This window comes from Engystomops pustulosus, chromosome 7 (genome assembly GCF_040894005.1).
Source record: "Engystomops pustulosus chromosome 7, aEngPut4.maternal, whole genome shotgun sequence".
Lineage (NCBI taxonomy): Eukaryota > Metazoa > Chordata > Amphibia > Anura > Leptodactylidae > Engystomops > Engystomops pustulosus.
The window spans coordinates 39,337,164-39,350,112 of NC_092417.1; the positions used below are offsets into that span (position 1 = coordinate 39,337,164).

General features: G+C 34.6%; 1 protein-coding gene across 1 annotated transcript; it reads right to left on the reverse strand.

The window, feature by feature from the left end:
• Nucleotides 1-8,300: 8,300 nt before the first annotated feature.
• NKX2-1 (NK2 homeobox 1) lies at nt 8,301-11,154 on the reverse strand. The gene is made up of 2 exons (XM_072115532.1): nt 10,634-11,154; nt 8,301-9,570 (listed from the first exon to the last, which is right to left on the reverse strand). The coding sequence occupies exons 1-2, from the start codon at nt 10,992-10,994 to the stop codon at nt 8,906-8,908; spliced, it is 1,026 nt and encodes a 341-aa protein (XP_071971633.1). The 5' UTR covers nt 10,995-11,154; the 3' UTR covers nt 8,301-8,905.
• Nucleotides 11,155-12,949: the final 1,795 nt, after the last annotated feature.

Here is a 12,949-nt window from a genome sequence, read left to right on the forward strand (position 1 = left end):
AGAGCACAGGGGATAGGCTTTCATAAGATGCTAAGGTCCTGACCAATGTACAGGGGATAGGCTTTCATAAGATACTGAGATCCTGTCCAGTATACAGGGGATAGGCTTTCATCAGATACTGAGACCCCGACCAATGTACTTGAGATAGGCTTTCATAAGGTGTTTTGATCTTGAATAGTGTACAGGGGATAGGCTTTCATAAGATACTGAGGTCCTGACCAATGTACAGGGGATAGGCTTTCATAAGATAATGAGATCCTGACCAATGTACAGAGGATAGGCTTTCATCAGATACTGAGATCCTGACCAATGTACAGGGGATAGGCTTTCATAAGATGTTGTGATCTTGAACAGTGTACAGGGGATAGGCTTTCATAAGATGTTGTGATCCTGAACAGTGTACAGGGGATAGGCTTTCATAAGATACTGAGACCCTGACCAATGTACTGGGGATAGGCTTTCATAATATGTTGTGATCTTGAAGAGTGTACAGGGGATATGTTTTCATAAGATACTGAGATTCTGACCAGAGTGAAAGAATTGGCTTTCATTAGATACTGAGATCCTGACCAGTGTACAGGGGATAGGCTTTCTTAAGATACTGAGGTCCTGACCACTGTACAGTGGATATGTTTTTATAAGAAACTGAGGTCCTGACCAATGTACTGGGGATAGGCTTTCATAAGATGTTGAGATCCTGACCAATGTACTGGGGATAGGCTTTCATAAGATGTTGAGATCCTGACCAATGTACTGAGGATAGGCTTTCATAAGATGTTGAGATCCTGACCAATGTACTGGGGATAGGCTTTCATAAGATACTGAGATTCTAACCAATGTACAGGGGATAGGCTTTCATAAGATACTGAGATCCTGACCAGAGTACAGGGGATAGGCTATCATAAGATACTGAGATCCTGATGAGTGTACAGGGGATAGGCTTTCATAAGATACTGAGACCCTGAGGGGCTAGGATTTCAGAAACATTGGTAACATTTGCACAAAATTCCTTTGGCCAATACAATAATAGGACATGCAATAATTTCTCATGTCCCTTCACTTCTGTGTTTTCTATGTAATATAGTCTATAGCTATAGTAGGCATATAATGTGATTCACAGTATTAATCCATTATTAAGCTCCTGTATCCTGTATCTGGATAGAAATGTTTGATACAATCTGATTTTAAGTTTATATATATATATATATATATATATATATATATATATATATGTATATATATATATATATATATATATATATATATATATATATATATAGCTTTCACACTGAGGAATATGGTCATAGGGTTACAATAACCATGTAATGTAAAGTGTCATCGTGTCCCTTATTACACAGTAAATTCACTAGAAACATATATATATATATATATATATATATATATATATATATATATATATATATATATATATATACACAGAGAGAGAGACAGACAGACATAAATTAGACTTATCGATTAGCATCTGCCCTAAGCTCCTCTAACCCTAATTGTGGTCTTCTCCTGGTTCCTAGGATGTAGAATGATATAAATACTCCCTCTCAGAAGAGACACAGCGGTTCCTCTCTTGCACTTAACACTTTTATCCTTGTCCAGGTATTTACCCCAAGTTTATTTACCCAACACTCCCCAAACACACCTCATGCCCCATCTACCCCATCTCCCGCCTTGCTCTCCCCTGCAGCCCATCTCCATATCATCTTCCCCTGTTATCTCATTGGCTTCTTATTCTCACTCATTCATCCCTCTAATAGCCTAAATTCACCAGAAAACATAAAAAAATCAAATGCATTTATTTATTAATGCGCCTCTCTCTTCATAAATGTCCCATCATTTCACTCACCCTGACAGTGCAGGTCATTTACCGCATAAATTACCGCATAATGTGCGATCAAGCCTGGAGAGCAGGGCAATGTGTGTGCTACAATGTATAGCAGAGGAATCACTGCTTGTTACATGTCATCTCCCAGAGGATCTGTCATAAGGAAACTATCCTGCAATATTATCTGTACATATGTCAGGCTACACGTGGAGTGCAATGATATGATATGATATGCCGGGCTGGGGGACTTTCAGACTGGAAGTGTTTGTTTTGTTTATTTATTTACACTATTTATCTTCTAATTGTATCAATATTTTGTTTTATCATGTTTTATATCCAAATGTTTAGTGAGTGATTTATTGTATTGAAAGCTGAATTTATTTCTTTTTTATGTACCTATCCATCTCTATGGATATATCTATCTCATACCGCTCTATGTATGTGTATGTATGTATATATGTATATATATATATATATAATGTGTGTGTGTATTTATTATTTTTATATATATATATATATATATATATATATATATATATATATATATATATAATTTCTTTCTTGGAATCCTGTTTTCATTCTTGCATTTAAGTAGAAAAAAAATCTCTGTAGCTCTGACAAGGAGGGAATTTCAACAAGCTTCAAGTGAGAGCCTGTTTCAATAGACACTTAACCATATAAACTCTGGAAGAGTCCAAGTATACAAGGTAATCAAATAATCATGAATAAATAAAATAGATATTCATCCTTCTATATCATCACTACACTACAGTGATGTCACATCTTTCTGGTTCTAAGAAGGTGAGACACTATATGCATATTATTTATATATATATATATATATATATATATATATATATATATATATATATATATATATATATGTGTGTGTGTGTGTGTGTGTGTGTATACTCAATGCATGGTCTGTAAGCTCTCACTTCTTCCTCCTCCATGTGTTGAGTTTTTAGCTGACTATTTATAGGTCTTCATTCACACACATTTTCCAAAATTATTGGCTCAGAAATACTCTTGATGTAAATGACTGTTAACCTTAAGAGATCATAAAAGGACAATCAAAATTTTTCCTCTCTCTCTCTCTTTTCCATGATTCATGTTCTTGGAGCTTGGAGTTTACACCAGGGAGTCCCCCAATTCCTTCAGACAAAAGATTTGGAGAGCAATTAAATCATATTCTCTCAGTGGTTGTTGTGTTAAGAAGAAGTGGTTAGCAGAAAATATTGTAAAAAATAATACAATTACATTACACAGAGGTGGAAGATCTTAAAATTTAGTCCCTGGCTGGATATTCCAAGACCTATGTCACCCCCAACCCAGCCCATAGCACACACTATTATACAACCCCCCATCTCAAGTGCTTCTTTTTTTACACTGCATCCCCTGCATGATTGAAAATGGAAGTGTTTTCTAATGGAAATAAGGCATCCGACTGATTATGTGTATTGAATCCGAATCACTCACCAGATCCTCTTCTTAGAAATGAATTGAAGAAAGGATGATGGTTACAGACCTCTGCAGGCAGGTCCTTCTAATATCCCAGCTCCATGTATTTTGCAACATTTTTTTTCCTTCATTGACTATGTGAAATGGTTCAGCTATATAATTGCATTGCCTTTGTACAGAGACATAGCAGAGATAGAGGCTACTGTGATGACTGGACCCCCAGCCATAGGGTTGCAGCAGCTACAGCCTGGTGCCTCTCTGCAGCAGAACTTGGGATTTCTAAAGAAAGATGCAAATAGCAGGCAACCTGTAGCTCTACATAAAGAACTGGAATCACAAATAAAACTCTGGGGAAAGAAAAATGTTCTTTATAAAAAAAATGAGATTACTGTAAATGTTGTATAGGGAAACTGAAATTATATCAGATGCTTGATAGAACTCATGATATAATCGTGTTAATATATCATTTATATATAAATATATCTATTATATTTTTTAATATGTATAAATAAATAGATCTACATAAAACATGGTACCATTGTATATGAATACTATGATACTATTAAATGTATAATATTATTGTAATAAAAACATTTAAATGTATAATTTGCAATCGTGATAATAATACTAAGAGTAGTAATATTAATAACACTGTTTAAATTTGTGCTAGGAAATCTAATTTTTATATATGACAACTATAAAGACTTAAAAATAGAATAAAAATAAAAAAAGAAACAAACAACAAATATATATATATATATATATATATATATATATATATATATCAGTTTAAAGTTTATAGATAATATATTTTAAATATATTTATACATATGTTCACACAGTCTCATCTTTCAGTGTCCACTCTGGTTGTATTTGATATTATATGATATAGTACTTTATGAATGAAATAAATATAAAATACACTATGTGCGTAGTGAAATAAAAGGATGCCATTTTAAAATTTCCTGTACATTATTTTGTATAATTTTAAGTACTTTGAGCACTATATATATATATATATATATATATATATATATATATATATACAGAAAAACTCCACTTCCACAGGCAGTAGTGGAAAAACAGTAGTATGTATATATATATATATATCATTACAGATACACAAATATATATACATAAACACAAAATTTATATACATACACACGTTTTAAGAGGTTACTTCTTTCAATAATTCCATTTTCCAGAAAATATATATATATAACCACCAATAATAAATTCTTTTAATTATTCACATTTCTCTCTCCCTTATTCTCTGGTCATTATGTCTACTTTTTATTCATAGATTCCCCCTTTAATTACTCCTCTATTTTAATATGCATTTTTGAAGATAGGTAAATCTAGAGGAAAAAATAGGGGGGGGGGGTTGAAAGAGTGACATATTCTCCTGATTAAGGCTTTAATTTCCCTAAACCATAATAATAATATTGTAAAAGTGAAGAACTGTTGTGATTAATATAATTGCCACAACATTACACAGAATGAAATTAACCAAAAAAATTAACTTTTCTCAGGTGATAATTCCAGTAAATTAAGAAATATAGAATAATATGATGAAGGTTAGTAGATCACCTATTATAGAAAGAATAATAAACAACATTAAAATGGAACGTGCAACAAAGTATTTGTATCTAGACTCTAGAACATTGCATATCACAGTTTAAAATAATTAGAAATCAAAATTCAATATCTAAACACGTGTATTAATCATTACTTATTATACTTATTATTTTCCTAATGAAATATAGAAGCTTTTTCTAAAATCACCGACAACAAAATAACAATTCGTTGAAGGCATGTTAACTTACACTTTTTTGGATCAAATGATGCCATATTTATTTTCTACTTCTATTAGGCTCATTAAATAGATGATTTTAGTGTTGAACATGTTAACCACATATAAGGTTAAACTATCTATTTATCTATCATGTATTGTACTACACTTGCCTTTACCTCGATCTCTTTACTACTTCTGTTTAAGATAAATCGATTTGAGATAGATAGAAATATAGAAAGATCTATCTATCTATCTATCTATCTATCTATCTATCTATCTATCTATCCAGAAACCTATTCAGGAACCTTTGTAAAGTTACTCAAGTACCCTCATATTTTTATATTTAGCTATTGGTGTGCTGCCGTCTTAGATAGATAGATAGATAGATAGATAGATAGATAGATAGATAGATAGATAGATAGATAGATAGATATGGATAGATAGATAGATAGATAGATAGATAGATAGATAGATAGATAGATAGATAGATATATATTGGATAGGTGAAATGCTTGAAAGAGAGAAGAGAAAGATCATTTTTCTTTGTATTAGATTTGTATTGATAGGAAGAAAATATACAAAGGATAGATGGAAAGGTACAAACATATCACACGTTATAACTATGAAATGTTATAAGAGATAGATAGATATGGATGGATAGATAGATAGATAGATAGATAGATAGATAGATAGATAGATAGATAGATAGATAGATAGATAGGAGATCAATAGATACATTGACAGAGGGTGTGAGATATAATTGATTGATTGACTAAAAGATGATAGATAGATAGATAGATAGATAGATAGATAGATAGATAGATAGATAGATAGATAGATAGATAGATCAATAGATACATTGAAAGATGGCATGATATATGATTGATAAATAGATGGACTAAAAATAGATAGATAGATAGATAGATAGATAGATAGATAGATAGATAGATAGATAGATAGAGGCCACATGAGATCCGGTTATATCTGCAGATCATGAGATAATTGGAATTGACTACTGTGCAATTGCAGGATTAACATTCTTGAAGAATTTTGCATTTTACCTCCAGGTTTGCCATTGTGGATGTCAGATCAGTGAAAGCACCAGGACATTCTCTTTCTTGATCTTTCTTCCAAGTAGCCAAGGTTACAGTTTCCTCCTAAGGAGGTTAGGGAGGGAGAATCTCACACTACAAAACCGAGTCTTAATAATATTACCTGGAGTTACATCAATATTAACTACTTCCAAACAGCACAACACGCTGGGATGTCACACTGGGATGGAAGCTTGACTACATATAATGTAATGTAATCATTTGTTATATATTTTATTTTGATGTTTAATACTTTACAACTTGTTACTGATGCTAATTAAATACACAATATTGTATAGAAGAAAGAATAAGCCCCACATCTCTGAAATATGGATAGAAAAGCTCTAATTAACTGAAATAGTTCTCTCTTTAGTCCTTAGCACAATCTATAGATGTGGAGCCAAGACTTAGCTATTAAAGGGACAAATCCTGCCACTCCTCAATTCTATGCTGTGCTGCCTGGGATATAGCATATGTCTACTATATACACTCCCATAGGCTACTAACAGATGAATGCAGAATTGTGCAAGTTGTATAGAGAAGTGGAAGAGGCTGGGGAGCCCCATGTTATTTACTCTCCTGCTGATTGATATGTAAATCCTGCTCCAGTCCTTGTGTGCAGCCTCTCCAGAGCCTTAACTGCAAGCCTCACCTTTCTATGGAGCAGGCAAACAAACTCCTGGCTTAGGCGACATGGGACAAAATGAAAATTAGTTGATTTAATGACAACCAAATCTTTTGTAAGAAGGATAAGTGGATGTACAAAATAATAATTCCATCAATTACAGCCAAACCATTACTATGTCCATGGCTTGAATGGCATATCTATCTAAGTCTTATGGGTTTAGGATATTTTATTATATATATATTCTCTTTTTAAGTGTATATATACATACATGGGTCCTGGGCCTTGCACCCAAGTATATATATATATATATATATATATATATATATATATATATAGACAGATATAAAGAAATACACACATACACACACACACATATACATATGTATATATATATATATTTAACACATATAGAGAATATATTTATATATCATAAAAATGCAAAATATTATATGTATATCTATATAAAAACATATATAACAAGATAGAAATAGATAAATTTAGATATTTAAATTCTAAATATATGGATGGATAAAAAATGCATGTATATATGGATGTATTAAATAGATATATAAAATCTCTCTCTCTCTCTCTCTCTCTATATATATATATATATATATTTTTTTTTTTTTAAATAAGACACTTTAATATATATATATATATATATATATATATATATATATATATATATATATATTCTATATACATGTAGATACATGTATATAAATATATATTTACATGAATAAATATAGATGCATAGTCACATAAATGTAGACATCTATATACATGGATTTATATATACATATTAGAACTCAAACAAGGACATCGATAAATAGATATGTATACAACTAACTATATGAATATATATATATATACGAAATCATCATAAATGAAATATATGTATGGAATGAAAATAAATTCTTCAAAATACACTCCAATTATTCCAAAGTGGTTCATTTTATTTCAGAAATAGCAGGCATATATAATTTTTCTCTCTGCTCAGAGCCACACCAATAGGCTGCACAGTGTCAGATACATCGTCTCACATAAAAAAGGCTAATGTCGTTTGCTTTTTATGCTTTTTTTCAATTTATATCATTTTATCAAAGCAAAATTAAAAAAAAAAAAAAAACCTTCGTGAATAGAGTCCATCATTAAGGACAAAGGAACAATGAGTTCATGAAAGAATCATCCACCTGTTTAATAATAATAATAAATTGGTGCCACATAAATCCAATGGGTTTTTCATAAATTATCCCTGTGCATTAATATACAATATTATAATTGAGGAAGTTTAACAATCGATATAAAAAGGACAGACTAAAATAGAATGCAGATTATTCATTCAGATTTAATACGATTTAAAGTAAGGGTCTGGCAAGCAAACAGTTAAAAAGTGACACCTATAAATAACTGTACTGGCCCACAAGCCTCTCCAAGTCCATTAAAAAATGTATAGGTACTGTTCATTATTGGTGCAGTGACATCATTTTATTCACACAAAAATGAAAATACACTAAAATAATAAAAACAAAATAAATTACTGCTTTTTTTTTTTTTTCAAAATGAGCATCATTTACATTGAGAGGATGTGTATCTGTAGAAGGATACACCATCCAATATAATTCTGATCCGGCATCTAATAAATTGGATATTTCAATATTAAAAAAAAAACGGAGGAAACAACTTTTTTTTTTCTTACAACCAAATTTACAGGCTGCTAAAAACTAAATATTCCAAATAGAAGAGAAGGATACAAAGTCACAAGGTAGTTAGAAAATAAAAATTGAATCTTCCCTTTTCATGGTAGGGTGAATGGATGGAGCCCCCATCAGTGGAGCCCTATGTACAAGCAGGTGAGGTGAGTCCAGGCCTCCTACCTCCTTCCATTTGACATTTTGAGGACCATCCATCCAGATTAATAACTATCTCCTCTATCCTTCCCCCTTCTCTTTTTGGATTGCTCAGAGAAACCCTCTTATAAATCCATCCCCCCTAAAGTACTGCAGTTTTTTTCTTTCTTTTTTTTTTTTCTTTTTTTTTTAAGAGAGGAGAAGGGTTTTGCCTGGGGACAGAGGGACCTGTGTTTGTATTCACCATGTCCTACCATATAGTAAGGTAGAACAGGACATGGCTGTGCCATAGTCAGAGCTAGAAGTATTTAGGTGAGACAGGTTGTTGACCTGGCTCTGGAGACTTGAGGGGCTGCTGGAGTGCTGACCCATGTCTGGTGAATGGCCTGCACTGTTTGTTTGGTGGCTTTGATGTTGACCCAAGCCATTGCTGGTGACTGTGAGGGATGTGGCTGACTGCTGTGGATGGTTCTGAAGAGCAGTTGTTGGGGTATTGGAGCCTGCCTGGCATGGCTTGCCATCCTTAACCAACACTGGCACTGCCACCCTTCTGGGAGACTGCTGCTGCTGACAAGAAGTGTTGTCCTGCTGCATCTGCTGCTGTGCTGCCTTGTCCTTGGCTTGTCTCTTCATCTTGTAGCGGTGGTTCTGGAACCAGATCTTCACCTGGGTTGGAGTCAGATGGATCATACTGGCCAAGTGTTCCCTTTCTGGAGCAGACAGGTATTTTTGCTGCTTGAATCTCCTTTCCAGTTCGTACACTTGGGCCTGGGAGAACAATACCCTGCGTTTTCTCCTAGGGGTGCTCTGAAGTGGGGCCATACTCTTCCCCACATCTCCTAAGGACCCCATATTGCCAAGACCACCCATATTCATTCCATTGGAGGGACCCATAAAACGGGATACTGAAAATGACAAAATAGAGACTGAGAATCAGGTACAGAAAATATAGATGAAGCCACAATAGTATAGAAGACTATAGACAGATAAATAGATAGATAGATGACAGTTATAGATAATTGATAGATGATAGAAAGATAATTAAATAGATATGAGATAAATACTGTTGATAGGTAAATGATCGCTAGGTAGATAGATAGATAGATAGATAGATAGATAGATAGATAGATAGATAATAAGATAGATATAGAGATAGATAGATAATATAATAAGGTAGATAAATAGAAGAAAAATATGATAGATAATAAATGGAAGGTAGATAGATGACAGTTATAGATAATTAATAGATAATATAAGGATAAATAAATAAATATGACATAAACACAGTTGATAGGTATATGATATATATATATATATATATATATATATATATATATATATATATATATATATATATATATATATATATATATATAAATGGATAGATATGAGAGATACATAGATATTCCAATGTAAAGAATGACAACGTTATCATAATGTCAATAAAAATAAATAAATAAATAATATTAAAATATAGCAATAAAATATTATATCCCTCTTCATGACAATTATTCAATAAAAACCATAAATGTATTGTATCACGGAATATTAAAAAGTTTCCATCTTCTATAAAAATGGCTATTTTATCTCGGATTATTAAAACTTCGTAAACATAAACTATTATGAAAGTTTTTTTGTTATTATTTTAAATTTTATTTAATAAGAGAATTCTACATGCAAACATGTATATAGGTTATGATTCATACTCAGTATTTTTTTAGTGTGTGGAGTTCTCTTCGTAAATAAATTATAGAATTTTAGCAAAATAGTAACACGAATTTGTAATGATAAAATAAAGTTTATGAAGTTCTGCCCAGATTAAAAATAGCTACATTTGTGGATGTACAGAATCCACGGGTCCTACTGTAAACTGTAAAGAATGAAAATAGTAACAGATAGAAGTAATATAATATAATATAACTGTAGTTGTATATAATATATATTTAGGATTTTCTCTCATGTACTTACTTGTAGAGAATCGTGGGTCGGGGTTGGTCCCATACCATCCAGTGGCTGAACTGTTCCTCATAGTCTCCTGATAAGGTGGCAGCTCGCTCATGTTGCCCAGGTTGCCCAGGTTGCCGTTGCAGTAGCCCCCCATGGTGGTGTGGGAGAGCTGGGGCACCCCAGCAGCTGTCATGTGGTAGGCAGCATTGTGGCCCATGGCATGCTGCTGCATAGTGGACTGAGACACCTGGGATTGCCTGTAGGCTGCCAGGGGCGCCCCTATGCCAGTGCCCTCCATGGCCACCTTCTTGTAGCTCTCCTCCAGAGGACTCAAGATGTCAGACACTGAGAAGGGAGTAGTGTGCTTGGGACTCATCGACATCTTTCTGAGGCTGGGAGAAAAAAAGAAAGAGATCTCTCCCTCTCTCTCTCTCCCTTTTTTTTTTCCTGATTTTTTTTTTTTTTTTTGCCAAATCTTGTGGTGCTGTTGCCGTAGCGCCGGGGCTTGTTGGGTGTACACTAGAGTCCGCCTTAATTGGGCTGAGAGCAGCTCACAGGTTTCTTTGCGTTTGTTTTAGGCAGGAGCCAGGTTTTAGGCAGCAGAGGCGGAGCCAGCAGTGAGGCCAGACAATACACTGCCTCCTCATGATAGGCATTACATACACACATCCAGCTCTGCTACATACACACACTCAGTACTACTACATACACTGCCTCCTCATGATAGGCATTACATGCACACACCCAGCTCTGCTACATACACACACTCAGTACTGCTACATACACTGCCTCCTCATGATAGGCATTACATACACACAACCAGCTCTGCTACATACACACACTCAGTACTGCTACATACACTGCCTCCTCATGATAGGCATTACATACACACACCCAGCTCTGCTACATACACACTCAGTACTGCTACATACTCTGCCCCCTCATGATATGCATTACATACACACACCCAGCTCTGCTACATACACACACTCAGTACTGCTACATACACTGCCTCCTCATGATAGGCATTACATACACACATCCAGCTCTGCTACATACACACTCAGTACTGCTACATACTCTGCATCCTCATGATAGGCATTACATACACACACCCAGCTCTGCTACATACACACACACAGTACTGCTACATACACTGCCTCCTCATGATAGGCATTACATACACACATCCAGCTCTGCTACATACACACACTCAGTACTGCTACATACACTGCCTCCTCATGATAGGCATTACATACACACACCCAGCTCTGCTACATACACACTCAGTACTGCTACATACTCTGCCTCCTCATGATAGGCATTACATACACACACCCAGCTCTGCTACATACACACACTCAGTACTGCTACATACACTGCCTCCTCATGATAGGCATTACATACACACATCCAGCTCTGCTACATACACACACTTAGTACTGCTACATACACTGCCTCCCCATGATAGGCATTACATACACGCATCCAACTCTGCTACATACACACATCCAGCGCTGCTACATACACTGCATCCTCATGATAGGAATTACATACACATATCCAGCACTGCTACATACAGATACTCTTGGTACTGCAATATACACTGCATCCTCATGATAGGAATTACATACACATATCCAGCTCTGCTACATACAGACACTCTTGGTACTGCAACATACACTGCTTCCTCATGATATGTATTACAAACACACCCAGCCTGCTACATATACACATGCACACTCATCACTGCTACATACACGGCCTCCGCATTATAGGCATTACATACACACATTCAGCTCTGCTACATACACACACTCAGCACTATTAGATACACAGCCTCTCTATGCTAGGTACTACACAGACTTTCTTAACCCTGCTACACACACAACCTCTTCATGATAGGCACTTCATACACACACCCAGCACTGCTACATACACACATGCACATTCAGCTCTGCTGCATACACAGCCTCCTCATGATAGGCACTACAAACACAGAGACAAACTCAGCTCTGCTACACATATAGCATCCTCGTGATATCAACAGCATTCACACACTACAAACACTTAGCTCTGCTACATACACATCCTCCTATGATAGTCACTGGCACACACTATATACATTACAATACATAACACACACTATATACACAGCACACACTATATACACAGCACACACTATATACACAGCACACACTATGTACACAACACACACTATATACACAGCACACACTATATACACAGCACACACTATATACACAGCACACACTCAGTTTGCTACATGACCAAGGATTGTCTGCAAGCCTCCTTAAGAGAAATCAACCGAGTTCATAT

Excerpts from the sequence above, each read along its gene's own strand:
- NKX2-1 (XM_072115532.1), bottom strand. The coding sequence starts at position 10,994 with ATGTCGATGAGTCCCAAGCACACTACTCCCTTCTCAGTGTCTGACATC. Across the intron at positions 9,571-10,633 it reads CGACCCACGATTCTCTACAA|TATCCCGTTTTATGGGTCCC; the intron begins GTAAGTACATGA and ends TGTCATTTTCAG.